General features: G+C 50.9%; 3 protein-coding genes across 3 annotated transcripts; 1 reads left to right on the top strand and 2 right to left on the bottom strand.

The window, feature by feature from the left end:
• Positions 1 to 92: 92 nt before the first annotated feature.
• On the bottom strand, positions 93 to 947 carry PG998_014367 (uncharacterized protein; the record flags this gene model as incomplete). Its single annotated transcript, XM_066881183.1, has 1 exon — positions 93 to 947. One exon carries the CDS (start codon positions 945 to 947, stop codon positions 93 to 95), a length of 855 nt encoding a protein of 284 aa, XP_066723714.1.
• A 1410-nt stretch (positions 948 to 2357) lies between these two features.
• On the top strand, positions 2358 to 3172 carry PG998_014366 (uncharacterized protein; the record flags this gene model as incomplete). Its single annotated transcript, XM_066881182.1, has 3 exons — positions 2358 to 2757; positions 2949 to 3002; positions 3066 to 3172. The coding sequence occupies 3 exons, from the start codon at positions 2358 to 2360 to the stop codon at positions 3170 to 3172; spliced, it is 561 nt and encodes a 186-aa protein (XP_066723713.1).
• A 12808-nt stretch (positions 3173 to 15980) lies between these two features.
• Positions 15981 to 17032, bottom strand: PG998_014365 (uncharacterized protein; the record flags this gene model as incomplete). The annotated part of the gene is made up of 5 exons (XM_066881181.1): positions 15981 to 16243; positions 16294 to 16472; positions 16526 to 16616; positions 16668 to 16852; positions 16906 to 17032. 5 exons carry the CDS (start codon positions 17030 to 17032, stop codon positions 16061 to 16063), a joined length of 765 nt encoding a protein of 254 aa, XP_066723712.1. The 3' UTR covers positions 15981 to 16060.
• Between the last annotated feature and the right edge of the window lie 209 nt (positions 17033 to 17241).

The raw sequence follows: 17241 nt of genomic DNA, 5'->3' as shown, positions 1-17241 counted from the left end.
CGCACCAATTAACGCATAACACCCACAAAGGACCACCTTAATCGTCAGGCAGTACGTCGATGCGTCTTCCAAGCCAGTAGAAGTAGACCCTCTTATCCAATTATCCGCTTTTCAAGTGAGAAGGAGCTTGACGAATCGATTCCCATTTTGGATTCTCGTTCCTTCGGAGGAACCTTTGTCATATTCCCACCGTCATCGATTTTCATGACGAAACAGTGTTCGTCTCCAATGAAACGCTGGCCGTTTATTTCTGATTCGTGGTCCTGTCTCTCGGCCAATTCGTATCCTCGACGGGATAGAACGCCCGACGTCTCACATAGTAGACCTGAGAACGGGTGGGCGAAGACTCGAAGGTAGGGTTCCAATGGAAAGGACCCTTTGATGATGGAAGAACGGAGGGAGATGTATTGTTGGATATAATCAGACAGAGGCTGGAAAGAAGCCTGGTCCATGTTCTCGGGGGAAAGAAATAAGTATTTCTTGCCCAGTGTCAGTTTTGGGCAAATGCACACAGCGTACTTTGCAGTCATGAAGCATAAATCCTCGGTGGTGATGGACGTTTGAATAAGGTATGCTTGGGGAGAGATGTCGTCGACACACTCCAGCACAATAGATGACTTCCTGGATTCGAGTAGCCGATCAAACACATATGCACCAGGCTGTGTATTGATCTGATATCCTTCGCGCTGTAATACCTTTAGGAAGGATCCCAACGCACGTGGAGGCCCGATGAGCCTCAGCTGCTTCGTATAGATCGGCTTCCCTTCAAGCAATGATACAGGTGGTATGACGAGTATTGCTCCAGATTCGTCCAGTGCGTTTCGGAATTCTGTGGGATTTTGTACAAAGGAAGCGAGCACACTATTTGGTGGCAGTACTTCGCTTTCTGCGTCTTCGGTGCGTTGCTCCAGCTCCTTCGGCTGATTCAATAAATCCTGGTTGTCCATGGTGGCTACAGCTAAGTGTAGAAGAGACAGTAATCAATAAGATCGGCAGTGCGCTGTCAATGTACAATGGCAGTTTCTCATTTGGGTATTGGAAGACCATGTAGTGAGAAATTTGACAGACCGAGGGATCTTTCCTGTCCCCCTCCCGTGAGGAGGTTTTAAGCTGGACATTTTGATTGCACTAACAAGGATCGACGGTGCTTTTACAATCCCTGTGGAACGTCGTGGATGCCTGATGACCCCAGAGTGTTGTGGGCCTAGGCAGCAAGGACGCCCAATTAAGAGATGCTGGGCCATTCAAGCGTCGGGGATGCGGTAGGGCTCAAGTCGCTTTATCTCAAGACTCCTTAGCTAAAAGAAGCGAGATATTGTGTACAACCAACTTTCGTCTGGTCTTATCTCTTCCATTAATCAATGCATATCCTCTGGGAGCTGAGTGGGCATTGACTGCTTTGAACACAGCATCATCCAATTCATGTTCCACTGTTGCTTCATGAATATTTGGAACTGTTAAAAGATAGTGAGGGCCAAAGGGCAGCGAGTACCCCGCATGCTCAAAATAGTACCAGCGCGGTCGGATTGCTACTATGGGGCCAATAAAGGTTTGCGATCCCCAACAGCATGCGATGAAAGGGAAATAATGGAAGTAAAACGCTGAGCCCATTGACGTCGCCTTTATGGTCAGGTAGCAAACAGCGGAGGCTGGAGTACCTCTTTTTCCTGCTGGATTTGTTTGGAATAGCTTGCAAGGCCAAATAGTCTTCTACCGTTCGCAGAACAAATGCTGCATCTTTGCATTATGTACAGTACAGTGTCTACATGCAGTGTATATGACTGAGAATCGAGTGTTGCCTATATTAACCCACATAAAGACCAACTGCGAAGTCAGCCTGCAGGAAAAGTCCAACTGCATGGATACTTTGCCACGAAGAGCCATTGAATGGCTTTTTTATGCACCGCCTTCTACGTCACCCCGAGCCCACAACCTCACTCTGGGTCATATCTGTGCGCCCTAGCCTATTGTTACCTAGACTAAGGCGCGTCGTCCTTCATCAACTAGTGGAAGGGGGTGTACAGTAGTAACGTCCGATCAGCAACGATTGTTCCTCCCAAACGTGTCTCTGAGCCCAGTGCCGAGAGCGCTGTCTGCCTTGCGGCTTGGCTCCACATCAACCTATCCAAATTTAAGGCAAAGAAGGTGGGTAGGCTGGGACAAGTTTTGCATTGCAAAATAAAGCTGCTTGCTGCCCCGCTTTGTTTATTAAGTAGTAACTCACCCACCTCTTTGTTTCATCATCTGGTTTATCACTCTTCTTTTCCTATCAGCCCTCAAACCCGTCTGGTTTCTATTCCCGTTCAACGCAAAAGACACTACTCGAGTCGTGAACGTCATCTCAGTGCTTTCACACAATGTCCGATATCAGACAGGATCCTTCAATCATACTCAAAAACAAGAACAAACGCAGAAAACTCGAATTAATGCGGCAAGACATGATTAAGAAGGCAGATTACCTTCAGGCCAACTATGGCGGCTCTGTTCGTATTGAAGGGGAGAATCTACGGTACTCTACAGATGGCCAACGCCAAACTTTAATATTCAAGGAAGGGCCAAATTGGCGCATAGAAGATTCCGGCGCCAAACCACCAGACCTTGCCGCACTCTTTGAACAGGCGCGTAACACTACTGCATCGAAATCCACTAGCGATCATCCTCCCGGCACAATTAAGATACCACAAAATGAATGCTCGGTTTCCACGGATGCGCTCCCTGCGTCCAGCTCCAAAGCGCGTCAGTCGGCTGGTAGAATTAGTAAGTCAATATCCAGCCCGTAATAATCCCGGCTGCCCGCGTGAAACCTGACTCCTGTTCTTTTTCCCATCATTTAGAGCGTCGCAGTCGATCAATGGGCAAGCCAGCTGGAGTAGAGCTTGGCTCTAGTCCGACCAAAGCATCGACAAGATAATCAACAACCTTGGCGCAACTCAACGGGAATACTGCAGAGGAGGACAGAGCAAAAGCGTCCAAGGTACCCGTCGCCCATATGGGCGGTGGAGGTTTGTCGCATTCCGTGCCCGTATTTCTTCTGGTCGCATACTAATGGTTGATGCGATACGTAGATTTCCTACAAAACAACGGTGTTGTGCCCGCTGCATCAGACAAGCCCGCCGACAACGATTCCGACCACATGGTCCAGAACGCACTCAACAAGCGAAAACAAAGCTGATGTTCGATAATACTGCGGAGGAAGGCGAGACCGAGATTGACAAGCTGCTGAAGCATCGCCGCCTCGCCCCCTCAATTACTGACATGTTCACGGCGGTTAGCCCTTAAATCTTGGAAGGTCTTCGATATGGACAGGCTGCACATTGGACTCAGCGCTTGGTCAGCTCGTTCTAAATTCCGGTAGAACTAGATAACACTCTAGGCCCTAGCCAAAACTTAGAATCGTAACAGTTTCTTCTATAAGATTGCCATTGCAGAGCGATACTATAGATATGGAAGTGGCGAGAGCTGTTTATTAGCTACAATGAAGTTTCGCAACGGTAGATATAGCTTGGTTTGCAGGTGCCAAATGGGGATGGCATGATGAGCACGAATTGGGCGAACGTCGCCGGGGAGCTGCTCTCCCGGTTCCGAACCCATGTTCAGGAGGATTGGGCAGTTCGTTCTAAATGACGCGGGCTCGCGAACCAGCTCTACGCTAGTAATGGTGGATTCTAGGCCTGGTCCGCTGGCTAAACTAGTGCGCTAGTGCGCCATTGCTACTCTTCCGACGCTGCACTCCAACAGTAGGGCCAACAGGTCTGCAGGCTATGAAGCCAGGACCGGAAACAGCGCGAGAGGATCTTCCAACTCTTAACGGATGCAGCGATAGGAGAATACGCTGCTGAATGATTCAGGCTCCAAGGCGACCGGCCTCTAACTGTCGGTGAATAAGCGGAACGGTGGGAACATCAGGCTCTGTCCTGCGCACCAGAATATGGTTTGCATCACAAATTGTCTGTCCGGCGTTCATTCCTGTCTCTCGGTTCCTATTTTGCATCACAAGCAGACCAACAAAACTCAGGGCCGAAAACAACCCGGGAGACTCTTCGAGCTGATGCAGCAAAAAGACAGTACTGCATGTTACTGGATGATTTTGATTCCATTCGGAATCGGCGCACTTTGAAAAGGGTACAATGGGAGACTACTGTGGTGCGGACTAGAATGGTTTCCACTCGGTGGGAATTGGAAAGACCTGAAAGTGCATCGTGTGAGCCAGCAAGTGCGCCACGGCCAACAACGGAATATAATAAAATTGGCGTTGCTGTTCGCTGGCTTTGCTCCTTTGGACCGGCGGCGCCAGCAGCCCTGCATCGTGAGGTTTACATCTGCCCTACCGCAGCTTAGCCAGTCTAGACTCTGTAGTCAGAAAGAATGCCGCTTTGCAAGTTGAACTGCGTCTAAGTCGCGTCCGTACTGTACTACACCGGTCTCGTGCTGACGACTGTACCTTGAGGTACGAGGCCACCAGGGCAGGAAGTCGCTTTAGGTAGCATGATCAGAAACAGATGCAAAGAACTGAGTTATGATACTGATAGGTACGAACCAGAAGAGCTGTATTGAGGCTTTCGGGTATAAGGAGCGCATGCTACTATTTTAGTACCTGGGAGAACAACCAGATGCGTTTCTGCTACCTCTCGTGAACGGACCGAACTAGCCCAAAGCAACGAGCGACAGAAGCACTTCGGCAGCTACGAGGGGCCCATACACATTGGAAGCGGTGGAATTGAGTCGTTGGCGAAGTCCAGCCATGGGGTCAGAACCTGTGCCAGCCGTGCGAGCCAAAAACTACCACGAAGTGGACGGCAAGGGTCACCAGCCGTATGGTTATTATGAGCAGTATGGCGGTAGCTACGGCGTGGCAAGCGGACAGCGAGAATGTCTCACACGCCCATAATGTACATACCGTACAGTACAGTACTCCAGGAAGCCGTAGTAAAGGATTTGACGAGAGTCACCATGACGACCACGAAAGCGCACTTCTACCGCCCCTAGCACTGGAAGCATTCGGTACTCTGGCATGGGCCAGGTCCGTTTTCAGACGTCCGCTGGCAACCAGCATGTCAGTGGGCGCTGGCAAGCGGTACAAGCGCTGCGAGAGCCGCTCCTTCAGCACCTACGGCAATACGGTAGGCGTCTACGTTGCGTATGTACGGGACCACAACTACACCGGCATGGAATGTGACGCAACATGGCTAGACCGGCTGCCAAGAAGCACTTCCTAATCGAGAAATCGGTATCTTCGCAATATGATCAACCCCTAAATGGCAGGTTGGGTACTGTACTGTGTGTTGTCGGGGCGCCTGTGGTTAGATGTATACCTCGTTGCGACAGCGGTGGAGACCTACAAAGTTATGAATCTGGCGAGATGTGGGCGTGCGTGAGTAGGAGAGCTCTGCTGTACGAGGGCGGGGATAGACTTGCTTTTCGTTGTGGTGGGTCAACTCGGACTGGACGGCCTTGATATTTTCCAGCAGCTCATTCACTTTGTGCAACAGTTCTTGGGCGTCGCCCGGCGTTCTTTGTTCTCAGTACAACACCCAGACTGGTCGTAGAGGGACCTACGGTGGCGGGGAGCTGAAGGGGCCTGAGCCGAGGCCTTCCTCGTAGTCGAATAAGTTGGGAATGCCTGGAAAGGACAGTGGTTGTTGGCTCTGAGGCTGGAGCTGCGTTGCAGAAGGGGCGACGGTCTTGGGCGCAGTCGCAGGCGCAGGCGCGGGTGCAGTCGCGGGCGTGGTGGGCTCAGTCTCCAGAAGTGACCAGCGCAATACAGAAGGTCGAACAGCTGTAAGTCACCGTGTATTCAGTCTGGCGCAGATCGTCAACTGACATCGAGTACAGGTTCCTGCAGCAAACCCAGAGAGTCACGGGCTGGCTGTCGCAGGTGAAAGCCCTGTTTGAGCGCTTCGTCCCCGTGGCCGATGCTGATCCCTTGGGCGACAGCTTTTTCGATCAGGTATAAGCCTTGAGACAGGGAGTGTTGGGGCGAATTGGGCCATTCGCAAACATGATGATCCCTTGGCGCGGACCCGTGTTGTCTTCTGGCATTGTATGTGTCGACCGATGGTGCTCTATTCCTCTGCCAATGCGCTGGCCTTTTGTAGCTCGTCAACTCTTTTCGCACGGATCATGCAGCGCTGCTGAGCTGCCGGTCGGACAATCGTCGAGTAGGATGCGTCTATCGTGCGATGATGCGTGTAGGTCAGTCGTGGCATGCCTGTCATGCTGGTCTTGGAGGACTAGGTAGCCTCGTTGGCCTCAAGGAGTTGCCGGCGTGCTTCGGAGTTCGATGATGATTCGAAACAATGAATAACAACCGTGGTTGCTGTGCTATCGTCTCTTAATTGTCGTCATGTTGCCGTGCTCAAGTCGCCAGCTTGTCCCCGCTCCTGTTGTGCTCGCCGCCATGCTGTGTCGGATTTCGACTCCTGTTGTCGGTCGTCTGTGATCGGTCATCGGTGTACGTTATGCGGCGCGCTGCCAGGGCGATAGAAGAATCGTCTTTTTCGTGCGTCCTAAATTACGTTGTTATGTCGGATAAATCGATTATGGCATTTGTTGCTGTTTCGAGCTACTGCAATTGAACTGGAAGCCTGGCCCCAGTGGCACAGCCGCCTCTCCTGTGGCTGACACCAGCCACCCCCTTAACCCGCTGCTTCCACCGTCCAATATTCATGTTCTTTTGACACGTGAGCCGAATAGCTTCCATGCAATGGTGCCAATTACAACAATCTTTCAATCATGGTAGTGAACCTTCATTTTTGATATTCTACCAACAATTCTACGGCAGGTCTCCGTGCTAGGCTAGCACTGCTAGCTTGTTGAGATCTCCAAGTGCTGCAGAATGTCATGTGCATCTCTGCCTTTTGTCCTCTCCCAACAAGGCTTGGCTCGCCTCCCGCTTGCCATTACTTTCTTCGTGGCTTTCCATCACGGCAGGCTCCGCTAACATCATCAGCGGACTGATCCGGGGAACAACGGGAATTGACTGCCATGCGCAAGTGACAGGAGCCTTGAATTTGTATCTTGGTAGCAATCGGTCGTCATGCTACCATGACCAAGTCGGGAGCTTGTCTCTGCACCAGTTGTGCTCGCTGCCATGTTGTATGGGATTGCGATCATGTTCTCGATCGCCAAACGTATGCTGCACTGTGCAGTCGGCGTGTTTCTCGGCTGCTCAGTTATGTCGGATAATGGTTATCCAAGCATGTGTCGCGGTTTGGAGCTCTACTGCAATTGAACTAGCGCCGGCTATCCAGGTTCCGCCGAGAGCGCCTGAAATAGGAAGACTTCCTACACGTACAGCAATGCGCCGGTTTCTTTTGGCAACCGTATCTTGAGGTACAAAGCCAATAAGGATCATGGTAAATAATGGTCCTAGGGAAGAGCACGGTGATGTACCTGATTTAGGCCCACTCTACCCCTCCCACCACTTCAACCTCCGCAGCGCTGGGTCAGATCATGATGGAGTACGAGAAGCTCACTGATGAGCACGTGGGCAAAAAAGGCACGCTGGCAACGGTCAAGGTTCACTGGAGACCTTCGAGTGTCTCGCTACAAGACCTGCCACGAACCGCTCTACCAGAGGTCCGTGAAACCTTTCTCAAGGTGTATTCAGAGAAAGAGTGGGATGGCCAGATGGAACGTCTCCAAGGCTCAAGCAGCCCGTCGAAAAGGCGAAGATTAGGGCTAGCTAGGTCCTCTTCTGCTGCTGATTTCCATTCGTTTCATAAGCTCAGCCCTTGTGTTTATGTCAACCATCAGTCGGGAAGCGGTGCCCAAGAGGCAGTGATCCTCTCTTATATAGGCAGCATGGAAAGCGAGTGATGCGTAGTAGAAATAGACATCATCGAGTAGCTTAGTCAAAGTTTAAGCTAGGACTGATCGTGCTGAGAACCAGTCATTGGCGTATATTAATACGAATAAGTCGCTAAGGGGTCTGTGACTGGTGGCTATCGTAATTAACGGCTTGTATGAGTTTCTTCTACTCCGCGATGCTACCCCGTCGCTTTGGGCTTCGACCCCGACCGGACTTCCTGCGGTCCCCCACCCTTCTCCTTTCCGTGTATAATCGTCCACTCCGCGTTCGGAGCTTCAGCTTCCACTCCTTGAGTAGCTCTGCCATGTCCACCAGATTGCTATCAGGCTCGAAGGTCGGCTCCCACTGGACCCTATAGTGAGTCGCACCGTCCAAAACTTCTTCTCCGATGATAGTACCCAGCCACTGATCACAACGTTGCAGCACCACATGGCTTTCCAAGACAGAATCACGGTTGGGAGCAACCAAATTGTCCATCTCGTCCCGCCACGTCTGTAGCAGTGTTGTGCTTACTTCCGTTTCAGGCACAAGAGTGGGTTTCCAGCTGATCAAATAGTACGTCTTCTCGCCGACGACATCCTCGTCCAGGATTTCCTGCGCCTCCCATTCCTCGGGAAGCCGGAAGTTGGTTTCCCGTGTCTTCGACATAGTTGAGCTAGTATCTTGGGAGTATAATGGGTTATGCCTTCCCGTTGGGGTGGGCATTGGCAAGTTCAGTGAGCGGCGTGACATGGAAGATTGCATAAGCCCCTGTGGGACTTGTTCGTTACGGTGAGTTAATATATATTTCGTAGAGTAGGTGTGGAGGGGTAGCTGAGGTGTAGATATCTACAGGTGATTGCTTATGTAGTCTGGGCGTACACTCAATGGGCCGGAATTCATGAGTCAGTGCCATGGCAGACAATAAGATATAATATTCATCCAATGACAACAAAACGACATCCGATGGTGGAGATGTGCAGATATGGACATTCTATACACCAGGCCTGGCTCTTGTTCAGCTCGTGGAAAACTCCAGAACTGGCTTAGTACGGCTCTTCCGCCGCGGCCGTGGGACCAAGTCATGATGACCTTCTGGCGCAACAAAATTCATGGCGCGTGTCGTGTTCCGATTTTCGCTCGAATCGCTTCTGACGCCACCCCGTGCCGTTACAGAACGGCTCCATTAACAAATCCTCATGATAGGGCCAAAGGTGGCAGTTTACCGCATCTAGGCGTGAATTGGCAAATCCTCTATATTTCAGGGAAGGGATGTGCGCGATACGCAGCCCACGGCGCCAGACATTAAAGCGACAAACCTACTACTCCTGTCGAATGGAACTTAGGAAACAATTGCCTTACGGATGAAGCCGGAGGGCGGTAGCGTTGCCCTGGTCCAAGAAGAGTTGGACTTCAGAGTTGTGTAAAGGGGCGTAGCAAGGCAGACACCATGGACTGGAACTGCGCCGGTTTTTGTTGTGTATAAAAGGGAGAGTTTCTCTCGATCAATGTTCAGTCATGGCATACCTCCTTTAATCATACCAGTCGTATACTAGCCTTTTGCATCCGTCTATCAATTTTGTACAACGCCTGGCGTAACTGTGCGGATACACGGACGCCCTCTTGCCTTCTTTGCCGCTTTCCATTTCCTTCTAGCCAAGCTACTCCCGCAATGGGCGCTTTGGACGTTCTTCCAATTTCGGCGGCGCTCTCCCTGACCTTCATCATAGGGGGTACTAATATCGCCCTGTACTCGTATTTTGCCTGGTTCACGAATATTCCCCTTCGCTCTTTCTTTGAGAGCCACAAAATGCCCACTGATGCCAAGCATACCCGGCTCGTCGTGGCGCTCTGCTGTCTGGGCGCAATCCTCTCTGGCTTGCTGGTTTTGGCATCCTACAGCGTCCTCTATTTCGCTATGGAAAGCAACAGCGTCACCCTGATCTATATCGCCATTGGATGCAAACAATATGAGCCGTGGAACTGAGCTGTAAACTGGGATCGGTGACGTGCTGCTCGATCCCTAGCTTACTCTGCGTTTGCCGTATCGGTGAATTGAAGGAATAATCTTGATAATCGTGATCACAGTTTAATGCATTGTAGCGAGGTATGCTCCGACTTTTTTTGCCTTGCGGCTCAAAGCCTACGTACCACCAACGTATGGAGGCAGCTCCCTATCTTACGGCCATCTTACTGCATCTCAGGCATCTTGTGCTTAGAATAAAAGGAAAAGTTATAGGAACGGTGTCTGAAGAGAATAGTCAGCAAGCGGCTAACATCTGGATAACCACAGGTATCTATTCAGCTAGGTCACTATCGAGGTCTTTTGAATTCGCTTCGGTCGCTGATTAAATCGTCGAATGCCGTCGTAGAAGAAGCTGTGCACGCCTCAGATACCCACCGCGTAGCTTAACTCCATGCCATTGTCACCGCCATTGTCACCGCCATTGTCACCGCCATTGTCACCGCCAAGATAGATTAGCGGCGACCACACTCTCCAATGAAGAAGGCCAAGATGCGCCAGCCTGGCAGCTATGTCTTCTATTCCTCTTTTCGCCTGGGCTTCTTGGGTTGAGATACCTATTGCATTACTGGACATAGGATGAGCGCTTGGCCCGCCCCATGGCACATAGTTACGGCGACCTACAGCTGCCGAGAAGAGGCCGAGACTGCCAAGGGGTTTGAGCGTCCTGACACATTCTTGAAGCTCCGCGATGAGGCGGATCCAGAAGTGCGATTCAACCTCTTGGAAGAGCTGCGAATGGGGCTGGTAGAGATGTTGGCCAAGCTCTTCCTCGACTTGACGAAGCGCCTCTGTAGGCGCATTCGTGAAGCGGAAGATCTCAACTGCGAAAGAATCCCTCATCAGCTTCCTTTCGCTAGCAGTCCCGGCACTAGCTGGGGCTGTCGACAGGAGGTCCGTGAGGGCGATGTAGAGGTTATATTTGCTCCTTTCCGTGTCTTGCGCATCTAAGATATCTTGGCGTAACATATGGTTTGATGAGCGGCAAGGCGACCTTATCGTCTCGGGTGCCGCCACGGAGAGTGAACCCAATGAACTCGTAATGGAGCCGAAACCAGGATCTTGCCCGTCGCTCCTGGCGTAGGTGGAGCCAGGAGTGGCTGGACTCGATGTGATTAGGGTTGGGGTAGGGACAGAGGTAGGGATGAGGGTACTTGTTCCCCTCGAATCTCGGTACATATTCTTGAGTTTGCTGGACAGGCGCATGCATATTTCCAGGTGGATGTCATTGAGTACGTCGCTGCGCAGCTTTGTTATTTGCTTCTCGTCAAAGGCGAACGTATTTGGGAGTTGCTGGGGGGCTGGAAGGAAGGATCAACCTGGATAAAGCCTCGAAAAACACTGCCATACCGCCGAAAGCAGACGCGGATCCGGGACTGAGGCCAATATCCCTAATGGCTGTGACATACCATTGGCTTCCTGGATGAGGGTTGAGCCTGCCGCTCTGGATCTTGTTACAGAAGAAGCGCTTTTCGAAATTTACAGTGTCCTCGATCAGAGTGGGTTTCTAACAGCGAATAAAATGGTTTGCAAGGTCGAGCTTCATCCCTTCCAGTAGGTTCAAGAGACTACGCAGTCCCTGAATCAAATCTCCCATGTCGTTCCTTCGGTTACCGTTTGCCAGCTTGTTGTACATTTCGTCCACCAGCTTATCCCTCCCAGGAGCACAGTAGGTTTTGAGCAAGCTGGAAAGCCAGGACGCTAATTTCTCCAGGTCGGTGGTTCCTTTGTAGAACTGCTGCATGATCAACTCTACGTTGAACCCCTCATCAAGGTATACTTGATCCTGAGAGGAGATAAGAGTGTGCAAATCTCCTTCAATTCTTTCAACAAGTCTGGAAGACACCAGTCGCGGTCCATTCCAAGGCGTTGCTGGGATGATGCCGGAGCTGTAATATACTCGTGCAATTGGTCACGAAGATTGGCCCAGAATTCATCCGCCTTGGCCTGCTTCTTCCTGCCCTTCTCGCCATCGCAGTTGGGTCGGAATTGCAGCTCCGGGCCAAAATTAAGGTCATGGCGTAGTCTATGATTGTTGGGAATCTTTTCAATGTCCAACTCGCTCAATTTGGCTTTCGTTACCGGCGGACTTGCATTGTGCGATCTGTACAAGTCTGTCAATGGGTTTCCTGAAGCCATTTCAGGGTGGTGGTTGTTCTGGCAAGACTGGCTCAGTTTCTTTGCTTCCAGACACGATGGATCTGCTCTCGGCTCAAGACCCCAGATCTCACGTGAATTTAGACTAGATTGCGGGCGTTGTCGTGGTTGTTTTCTCCCGTCCTGTTACCACCAACCTGGTCTCTTGTTTGGCTCAGTTTTGTGGGCAACAGATAAGCAAAAGAATAAATAAAAATAGTTAATCAGCCTCAGAGTATAAAGGTGAAGTTTGCGGAAAACGTTTTCTGGAAGTTGATCTAGGCAAAATTCGCAAGGATAACAAGCAATCAAAGTTCAGCCAGAAAAGGATTGGAATAAAGCAAAGCCAGGTAGTCTCTACCAAGCGAAAGTGGCGTACATTTATTTCCCAACACGCCCAGCCCCTATTATTTGCCACCGTAGGCTACATGGGCCGAGCAGGTGAGAAGCACCAACTGTTATGTCCATAAAAAGCCCTTACCATGCAGGAAGGTGTCAGTCATCTAACTAAGCCCCCATGCATCGAGCGAGCGGGTAAAAGGCAATGTACTCTGCACTGCCTGCTCATTGGTGAAGAGCGATCGGGTTAGATGGATGGGTGAATTATTATTGCATACAACGCAAACCCTTCCCTGCCTAGCTTCGTACGAATAACGTTGCCTTACCTAGTTGTCACTTCCAGGGACATGGAGGGAGGGCAGCTGGTTCCTTCGAATCTATTTCTTGAGCTGGCAGTCCAATGAAATAAAGGTGCTACTTGGGATGCTGAACGACGGCAGTCAGGCATGTCACGAAAGTCAGCATGGACATATCAAAAGTGAAGAGAGGCTCAGTTGATGAGATCAGTACAATCCGATGTGGCTTACCTAGTTTTGCATCGATAATGACATGCTTGTATGCATGGAGCCACTTTCGATAGGGATAATGACCTCCTCCTTGAGCGCTATAAACCGGGAGTCACAGCTAGATACTTTACAAGGGTTTAGATTGGCAGGTGTATAGTATTCTGATCCAATAACGAACGATCCGGCACCCTTAATCACCATTATTCGGTCCATAATGCCATACCCCTGTAGGTGGTGGCGTAGGCCGACTGACAGCATCTGGTGCTTCCCGAGGCACTCCACTGGGTCCGCCCTGGACACTGGCTGAATTATGATCTTGATGCGCTGGGTGCATTCTGGGCGGCGGCGGCCAATGAACAGAGAAGTGAGGAGAGGTATCTCCCAACACAAGGTCATTTCTGCTTTCACAGTGGCACACCGTACATGGTACTCAAGAGAGTGCAGATGGAAAAGCAGTAGTTAGTACAGTAAGTAACGCCAATTGCGTTGGACCATCCATGGACTTTCGGGTTCTATACTACGCGGGATCAAAACAGCTGGTGGATGAAGCCTCATTGTTTTCGGGTCAAAGCTACAACCAGTCGCACTGTGTTCTGTTACAGCTCTTCAGAGCCGCTTCGCCTCCATATAGATCCTGACTCACATTCACATTGGCTTTACTAGGGGCGCCCTCATCGACGGATGGCGCCCTTCTGCCTGCCAACAGAGAAGAACTTTTATTTCACTTCACCTCATGCGCCTGTAGCTTCAGAAGGGACGCAGCCCTCAGGTGCTCGCGTAATGTCCACAAAACTCCAATTGTTTCCCATGTGCTGTTCCATCGCCAGAGCCCGAGGCAATATCGGTCCGCTATCGTCTACCGTGAAATCCATTCTGCGCACAAAATTGCGCTGGGTCACAGCATATACACCAGAACCAATGGTTTGTGAGATGATTTGACAGCTTTCGCTGTGGCCGACTTCGGTTCCGTCTCGTTGACCGTGAGTCGGGGACAGCAATCACCAAATCCATAAAAGAAATGAGAACAAAGGCTTATAGTTTAGTATCAACCCGAATGTTTTACTGTCAATATGATTTTGTTTTTGGCATTCCCTTCCCCATCCATAGGCACGGCTCCTACCAACGGTAAATGATTGCTCAGGAATGAATGGAAAACGTCTCAAGAAAGAACCCAGGCCCTGTGCTGCCCACGCGTAAAAGAAGGGATAGAAGCAACGAAAACATAGCGAAAAACTGGAAGACATGGGTGAAAAGCAGTCGAAGGCTTCAGCGTCGATACGGAGCAGAGGTTTACATCTATATCAAAGCGCCCCGTAGGCGCAAACAGTATCTCTTCGTATCTCAAAGGGGCATGTCACCGTTAACACTAAGCGACGTTGTAAGCACCCCTCCCCGCTCCCCCTCCGCGACTCACGTGGCCACCGAATATGCCAAATTCCACTACACACTAAATAAATAACCTAGGAAAAGCAGTATCCGCCACCTACGGTAGTTGTTGGGAGTGAGTTGGATAGGCCGGACCAAAGCAAGGACGCAGCACCAGACACTGTTGATCGCGTGTTTTAGTCGAAGAAGGCAGGAATTCAAGGTATGTCCGAATGGGGCAGCCCCAACCAAGCATCTTACGGAACCGCAAATGCAGATGGGAGCGATTGGGTTCCCTGGGTAGACAGGGTACGACGGCTTCGTATAGAATTCAATGGATATTTATAGCCTGCGATGGCTACTGTCGCCGTCCAATCCTAAACTTGACCACAAGTCTGGCAGTATATGATCCTTATAGCTCCAACCAGGAGGATGGTCGAATCTCATGCCATCCAAATCGAAGTCTGTGGGGAAGTCCCCCTCGTTATTGATTCGAACTTGGTTTTCGGCATCAAGTATAGCATTTGAGCTAACGTATAACGCTTGAGTATTTGGCGAAGACGCTCGGGGGACTCCTGTCGCGAGCATGTGTAGCGGTATTTCAGCACTTGTGAGGTGAGAGGCTTCACACTGATAGAATACTTCAAACCCTCTTCCAGCTGGTACCACGTCGTCTCGAGCGAAACCGCTGGTTGTTGGATGTCGAAACTGGAATATTCCAGAACCGCAGTCGGTGTTCCTGGCTGGGTGACGCATAGTGTGTCCAGGTCCATTTTCCAGGTCCTGGAGTCTCCAATTCGTCGATGACTCCGGCTTAGTTCCTGGTGCGGGCTTGCATTCACCCCTAAACACCAGCCAAATTCACCACACCTTGCGATTTCGGCTCGGACATCCTTGTCCGCCCCTTTCAAAGGAAGCACCTCGTGGTCGAGAAAGGTCGTCTTGGGGAACACCGAGTAAGCTTTGTTCCAGGCGATGAAGTTCATCGCCTGCGTGGTCGGCGTGCGACTGAGAATAGCTTGGAGGGGTATGAGTCGTGTTTTCCTCAATATGATGAACGACTCGCCACGTCGTAACCGTGTAACCGACCCTAACCGGACCCGTTCTTCCCCAACCAGTAGGTATCCTTGCGTTTGAAGGTACGCCTGGACCGGATCCGCCTTAGTAGCCTTTGCCATAATTGCCAATGTTTTCGACGTCGTGCGAGAGAAGAACTCGGTAGCAAAGTCGCCATAGATCAAGGCCTCGCTTGCACCGAGGATACTGCGGAAGGCCTGAGGGTCGTGAACGAAGGGCATCAGTTTAGTGTTGATGTTCCATACACAGGATTGCACTTGGGATCGCAGACCCCTGCAAGTTTGGCATAAAGAAACGAGTGACTTGGTGTCGAGCGCACCCATCAGGCTCTTGAAAACGGGGTAGTAAATGGAGAGAATTACTACAAGGGATAGACCTGGTTGGTGTGGTAGACGCCTTCCAGCGTGACCACGCTGAACTGCCACAGTTACCGTCATTGAAGAGATGATGTATGACGGGAGCGTACGGAGTGCTAGGAGTTTGTTTATATTGTAAACGAGATAGAGTAGAGGAGCATCTAGCGGAGAAGCCAGTCATTTATATACCCGAGCTCGTGTCTAGCTTACGGTAGCCAGTAGTGCTTTCATCATTGAGGCCTACTCTCTTGCCACTGTGCATAATTACCCCTATCTGAGCTACACTAGGCATTCAACTCCAGCCCAACGACGTCACCTATGATTATGCCGTAAGCAATCACCATATAGCCTTCCGCAGCTAAACAGGCTCTCGCGATACATGGCTGCCAGGACCGCATTTACCCACGCAGGTCAGGCAGCCTGGTGGTGTTTGCGTGCAGAAATTTAGTCCCACCATTGTCCAATGAGTCTAGCAGTGATGGTTCATTCTCTCTTCCACCTCCGGCACTCTCTTGACTGCTACACCTCTGCGAAGGCCATGCCTGTCTCCTTCGTACCGAATACACTCCAACCTCACCAGTGCTTCGCGCTCAGCCAAACGAACAGCACCCTGCAAGCAAGCAGAAGACCTCGACTTGTGGAGGAAGGGATGCTGTGAAGCGTCAGCCGTTCTTGTTCGTATGGCATGCTGTGATCTCTTACAATCATGGGCGGCAACTGTCCTGCGTATAGTATGTCCAGGAAATCCGCAGCGTCGTAGGACCAGTAAAACCCCTTGCGAACTAAACCCGTCATGATCTGTTCTACGTACGAGACCATAAACCGATGCATTTCTCGTCGGTAACAGACGTCTGTCGATAGTCTTCCACTCAGGTCGAGGGCTATTGTTTCGTCATTAGATCAACTCATCGATTTGTTTATACTGGTCTGTTACTTAGTTTCACCGTCCCATTTGACGCAACACGTACATCCGCTACGCGGGCGTCCGTGGGCAGGGACAGAAGATACACGATGGCGGATACGATCTGTTGCCGCCGGTCAGTAGCTAGAAATGTTGCTCAACCCGGAACACATACCTGCATCATGATACTTGCAACCTCTATTTCGGATTGCAGTGGCGCGATGGCAAAGAGGTCCAAGTCCAAGTGTTCATGGACCACTGATGTGGTACGACCGTTGCAGTATATCCCTAGGAGTTGTGCAATACTGGGATGGCTGATTTCGGAGAGGACCCCCAACTCCGAGACCGTGAACCGGGGGCCTGCCGTACTTGTACGACGTGCCCGACACCCGACCGGTGCATTCCAAGCCAACCACTACCGTTGGTGCCTAGGTGGCGATAGTGGGTATGCGCAGTTTGGTCGATATAGAGTGGGGGCCTTGCCCGGACCGTCACAAGGTTGCGGTCACGGCAGAAGTCTGGCATGCGCTTGAGAGACATGATTGCCGTCAGGCACCATTACTTTGAACTTTACATATGGAGCTTATATACATTGCATAGATGGTTGATGGTTTATGCCACTTGGATACAGCTGGTGCCGCAACTATCGCCTGAGATAAGGGCCGCATGCGACGTGAGCCGTTCTGTGAGGTCTAGAACCACCGCAGTGGTGCTTTGAAACGAAATAGCACAATACGATATTTCAGCCT

Source organism: Apiospora kogelbergensis (assembly GCF_038363985.1).
Source record: "Apiospora kogelbergensis strain CBS 113332 chromosome Unknown utg000011l_segment0_segment0, whole genome shotgun sequence".
Lineage (NCBI taxonomy): Eukaryota > Fungi > Ascomycota > Sordariomycetes > Amphisphaeriales > Apiosporaceae > Apiospora > Apiospora kogelbergensis.
This window is presented reverse-complemented; position numbering and strand designations above follow the sequence as displayed.